Source organism: Aphanomyces astaci (assembly GCF_000520075.1).
Source record: "Aphanomyces astaci strain APO3 unplaced genomic scaffold supercont1.55, whole genome shotgun sequence".
NCBI lineage: Eukaryota > Oomycota > Saprolegniomycetes > Saprolegniales > Verrucalvaceae > Aphanomyces > Aphanomyces astaci.
In genome coordinates this window covers 4,627-10,604 of record NW_009798318.1, presented here as the reverse complement: position 1 = coordinate 10,604, position 5,978 = coordinate 4,627, and the positions used below count along the sequence as shown (strand labels likewise).

General features: G+C 47.8%; 1 protein-coding gene across 1 annotated transcript; it reads right to left on the bottom strand.

Moving 5' to 3' along the window:
- Nucleotides 1–1,009: 1,009 nt before the first annotated feature.
- On the bottom strand, nt 1,010–4,361 carry H257_14205 (hypothetical protein; the record flags this gene model as incomplete). Its single annotated transcript, XM_009841964.1, has 18 exons — nt 1,010–1,220; nt 1,292–1,375; nt 1,423–1,503; nt 1,557–1,679; nt 1,760–1,892; nt 2,009–2,147; nt 2,268–2,431; nt 2,509–2,774; nt 2,830–2,945; nt 3,012–3,183; nt 3,388–3,468; nt 3,540–3,655; nt 3,702–3,758; nt 3,824–3,893; nt 3,973–4,017; nt 4,068–4,133; nt 4,186–4,295; nt 4,334–4,361. 18 exons carry the CDS (start codon nt 4,359–4,361, stop codon nt 1,110–1,112), a joined length of 1,962 nt encoding a protein of 653 aa, XP_009840266.1. The 3' UTR covers nt 1,010–1,109.
- Nucleotides 4,362–5,978: the final 1,617 nt, after the last annotated feature.

Here is a 5,978-nt window from a genome sequence, read left to right as displayed (position 1 = left end):
TCCGTACTCCGACGACATCCTTATGATATGATCCAAAATCTACGATACCGTATATTTCCTCATGTAACGTTACGCTCGTAATTTCTACCAATCATATCTAACAATAAAAAAGTACTTCAGTACTACGTAGTACTGCACAAGAATGAATATTATTACTCTGGCGACATCCCCATACAAAATTTGCTGTAACCCCTGTCGGATATTTCCGGGATTCTGCGGTGTTGGTGGAGGACATAGTGTTGGTCGAGTGGGCGAACGTGGAGTGCTAGCAAGTGTGAGCGTGCGCAGAGGAAGACGCATGAGATGGTAGCGTTAAGACTACTACGCTATCACTAAGCTACGCGCAACTAACCATTGATGTATCGCCGGGAGAACACCTTGGTTGCTCATGAGGACATGTTGGTATGCGAAAGACACCTTGGACTGAAGAGGTGTCGACTAGTCATCCGGTTGGGAACCGGATGATGGACACGGTTACAGCAGGCCTGGATGTAAGCACTTCACCTTTTGATTTACCATGCACTCGTCTATCCTGTTTACCCTTGCGTTTGTGTCGGCGTTGGCAACAGCCAGCACCACCCCAGCCGCTCCTGGGTGCGCATTTTTTTCGAGCAAACGATAGAGCATTTCCGAGCACGCCTTATAATGGATCGATTTCGAGCAAAATACTGTAGTCCAGAGAGACACTTTCCGGGCGCACTTAATAGGCACAATAACATGTGTTAGTCATTGGTGAATTTCCGAGCAAATAAAATCATATGGTTACTAAAATACCAATGCTGAGTACAATGGGCCATTATTAATGATACTTACTTCGAAGTACTTCGAAGTATTAACTACTACTTTAATAGTAGTTAATAATATCATACTACTATTAAAATAGTAGTATGATATTATCCGTGGGGATATACTCAATCATCGAATTTATGCCACTGCATCCCTGTGCATCCCAAACAATAATTGTTGACGTCATCATTGTCACCAGCCTCAGCATACTTTCACCAGAACCGTACCCTTTCCACCCCGGATAACGTACGTGTAATGCTATGCCCGGGGTTTGCGCATTAACAATCGTTTGCTATCGCAACGCATGCCAAAGAATGCTCGTGTCACCACAACTGCGTGGACGCCTGCGGGGTATGCCGATACGCTCCTGTGTTCCGAACCGTGATAGTTGACATGGCCTTTCTCGCGTAATCGGTGGATCCAAGCCCAGCATCCTGCATAGTGACAAGGCGCAGCCATCAGCTCCTGCCGCTGTCAGAACGAACATGCATGTTTCCTCACGTACCCGCAGCGCCAGGCCAAGCTTGAACCGGGCGTCTTTGAATAACTTATCCGTGTCATACCCATGCGACGGAAACAACCCCGTCTCCTACAAGCGTTCATGACGCTACTGACACCTGATGCAAGTAGCCATACGTGAACTCCCAAGCCGTCTTGGATAGCGTCGACGTTGGCTGTAAACGCGACCGTGGGCTGTCGTGTCCGCTCGGGGTCCATCTGTTTGTCTTCTCGTTAGTGTCTCGTTCGAAGCTAATTGTTTTGTGGCATACCTCGATCTGATTTAGCTTTTCCGCATATGGGGTCTCCTGCTTGATGGCTTCCAACACCCGCAGTCGCTCGGCCTCGTCGTCGGCTCTTTGGATAGCCCTGCGCTTGGCATCGTCGCATTTTTGCTGCAATTTCGTGATAAGCACCAATATATGCCACCAATATCAGCAATTACAGTTAGTGCATGCATCTTTCAGTGCTTTACCTCGTATTCTTCCACTCGAAAAGCCACACGCTCAGCATTGACAGCATCCCGCTCCTTGAGTTCCTCCGCCTCAATAGCTCGTTTCAATGCAGTCGCTTCGTCTTGGGCCAACATGTCGACTTGTTGCCAGCTCCTAATAATACGCGAGGTTTATACGCAATTTTGAAATAATATAGTTTTGAATAAAAATTCGATACTATACTATTACTTCTAATAGTAATGGTCTCTGAGATTGAAATATGATTATACCTGTGATCCTGCAACAGTTTCTTTTTGAGCTCGTGCTCTTTGAGTCGTTTTCGATCGGCTGCCACTTGAATCGCGTCGGCTTCCAACCGCGCAATCTCGGCTTGATGCGCGGCCATGTCTGCCTTGGCATCGCGTTTCCCTTTACAAATATGATCCAGTCATTGTCGGTATAATTTTCAGAAAAATAATAAATAATAATTTACTTCGAAGTATATAAACAGTGTCGTCTGTACTTTCGCGCAATTACATATATATATACCTTTGAACCGCTCGACTTTCGCATGCATCAACGCTTGGTCTGCCATCCGCTGGGCCCATTCCTCGTCCTTTGTTGTGGCGGACACGGCCGCCGCGGTCGCCGCGGCCATCGCCGCGCTGGCTTCGTCTAGGAACGATTGTATCCGTCGTGCATGTTCATTCAACCTACAGCATCATCATGCATACGATATTAATATTTTCCATCTACTAGTACTATTGTAGAAATCGATATCTTGGCTCACCGATCCTGCTTTAGTGTAGCCACGCGCCGTACGCAGCGGTACCACGTATCGTGGTGTCGAATCGCATCGACGTTCTGATTGGTCAATTGAACCGCAACACGTGACAAAAACGGGTCATTCCGGATGCCTTTGGGGTCACAGTCCTTGAACAGTTTGATGTAATGGTCGTGGTCGTGGTCAGACCACCCGCCAGTCTTGGACACTGCGACGGTCGGATTTGGCTCACCACATTGGGCGAGAAACGTCTGGTGCAGTTGCTGCAACTCCTACACAACAAACGATGCAAACAATGCGATATGGAACATGTTGGACCAAACGTACGTGGCTGTGACGTTGGTGGATCGCGTCGAGTTGGACCTGTAACGACGCTTTCAACGCCACGTCAGGGCACTCCACTCCCCCCAGCCTGTCCAAAATGGACTTATGGTCGTCGGTCTCTATATACCGTGGACATCGTATGCGATGAACAAGTTTCTTAGCATTTTGATGTGTACAGACAGTACCGGTCATCTCTTGGTTGCCAGTATTGGTGTGCCCCATTGAGCGAAGACATGGTTGGAGGGCGACTGTTGTTGCTGTTAATGTTTGGATGGTGGCGCTAGCTTCGGTTGCCAATTGCTCCCACACCACGTGATGGCCCACGATAGCTTCGATCATCACGTTTTGCAGGTCCGGCTAGGAGTTGATTGACTAGGCGTGAATACAAGGTCTTGCATGTCCGACTTGGCATCAGGTCAGAATCAGAATAGATACAAATCGACTCGACTCAGAATCAGGTGAGCGAGATACGGACGACTCGGGTCAAACTCAGGTCCAGGATCAGAGAGATGTACTGCTCAGCATCTTAAAATGCATGCACGGAAGGATTATGGACTGTACTTTGACGCGCGCCATCCATGTGGGGCCCTGAACGGCCTTGTCCGCATGCACTCGAGCGACCAGTTGATGCATGGAGTGTCTCTAATTCAACCATCATCATATCATGCCAACGTCACGACAATGTACTGTACAGTCGTTACGGACGTACGTACCGTGTCTCTGTGGGCATGCATTTGCTTGATCCAGTCGAGCCGATGGTGCTGCATGTGGTCCACAAACGACTGCAGCGCACTACCGTAATCATCCAAGCCATCTACAAACGTATGCCCTAGAGTCCATCAGGTCGGAATATAATTCAGGGGCGAGGCCGGCACCAGAGTGGGGGGTGGTTGGGTCGTTGTTGTGGTGCGGGGCTGGTGCACGGGACTGGCCTGCCAGCAGCAATTCGAGGATGAACTCTTACTCTCTACTCGGGGGATAATGATATACGAATCACCTGACGAACATGTGGTTGTAGCGTCGTTGAGGTACTTGATTAAAAGTGCATCGAGCTCTTTGGTGGCTGTCTATCGCAGGCACACAATCCCCTCCATGGTTATGTAGGCCCACAATGCAAAGCTATGGTGAAACTGAAAAGCCACGTACGTCCTCAAGCTTTCGAAGATGAGCCAAGTCGTGCAGCCATTCAAACTATCACAAAAGCCGATATGGAGATTCTGCTGCGCTTGACAAGTCAGTACCTTGACGGATGTGTGTTTGGTGCGTTTCTGTTGTGCCTTCGTTGCCTTTTTCATCTTTTGTATTGCCTACACAACCGTGAACACACAATTGCTTGGCGAGGCCGTGTAATGTATGTACCTCGAGAACGTTGTTCCCAGTTGTCTCTAGTGTCGACGCCAGTTGGCTTTGTTCATGGAGGGTCATACCAGCGGTGTCACGGAATAGTTTCTGTCGCACCAGTGACACAGCTACGCATGAATGACATGAATATGAAGATGTCTCAAACCAGGCTTGGACTTGACATCGCGGGTCATGTGCGCGCGGCAGAGTGAAACCGACGATGGCGGCAGTTACACATTTGACAGCCTGTCATGCGATTCCAAGTAATTGTGTTCCTGCAAAGAAGGAAGACAATGCCTCGTACTATGTAAGACAAGGTAATGCATGGGATTGCACAGAGCTCTCTATCCAAGGCACGTAACGGTTATAGCGAATAGATCCAGGTCTGTGACCTAGGTTCCCGGTACAGTAGCTACCGTAGCAATATACTGCAAAATCAACATGATCATTTTGTAGCCTTGAGTTCAAACAAGCCTCGAAATTGCAAGCCTCAAAATTGCATGGGTAGAGAGATGGTACATTGACTTGCGAAACCTCCCTAATAGATAGCGGTGGTAATGTAAAACTACAGCCTCCAGTATGCCCCTTTAGTTTTCATTCGATTGTGGCGTGGCGGGACCAACCTTGGCCCCTTCTTTAGCACTTTTGTTGGGCTTGTCCAGTTCTATCGTTATTAGTCATATTTTCCTAAAAATATCAATACAAAGTTGGAATAGCTGTCGAAAGACAAAGCATTTTTTTGTAGTCTTTAGATAACTTGCACCATACTATTTAAATTGATATCCTTTAAACCTCAATGAATGAGCTAGTGGACGACCCACCACAACCACCGGATGATACACTGGGACGATTGGCAGTAACGTTACGGGAATGGCTGCGAGAGGGCGGACGATGGGTTGGTGCCAACCCCTCAGCCATTTTTGTCGTCCTTTGAATCCCCCGTCGACAGTTTACCGGCAGTTGCCAACGCCGAAATAAACGTATGGGAAAACACGATCGAGGGGTGCATGGTAAATCGCCAGATGGATACTAACTACCTTTAAGAGAAGCCCCCACGTGTATAAATTTATACAAATTTAAAGAGGTTATCCACTGTATGCTGAAGTTCAAGTTGTGGATGTTAAGAGCGTCATACAAATTTCTAGATAGCGATAATTTAGGCTTTTCGTGACATAATTATCTGATATTAGAGGTAGTGTTATGTATAGAGGTGAGTCTTTATAGAATTTAGGAGACCATACTGGCTATTTCATTGGTGCCACCAGCGACGTGCAAGTGGCGAGGTGCAAGTGCCGAGGGCCGAGGGCCATGGCCGCTCTGCACGCGACCAGTCAACAGCGGTATAGTACAAGCAACTTCATCATTGATTCATTCCTATAGTAGGTCCTGATGCCTCCTGGACTATGATCCCTGGTCTTCTGTCCTCAGCGGTTGTTTTGAGCCGTCACCGTGTTCACGAGAACAACATGACATCTTACTTTCGTGACCGCGGTGACGGCATCACGCAGTTCCAACGATAACTTCAGTCTACCTTGTGCGCCATATTCACGCTCCCCACCATCACACAACCGATAGTACCTTAACCCCTCGATCATCACACAAGCCGTACATGTAGTAGTAAGACACACACACATGTAGTAGTATCGATACAGCACATAAACAGCACTGTTGCAATATAGTGTCATTAATGTAGTGCTCTATTGCGGTCCATGCTCTCCATTGTCCTCTCATGCACCTGCTGAATATTAGAATCATGCTTCCTCTCAAATGGGCTTTCATTTGCCTGTTTGCTTACGCTCCTAGCTCTGAGT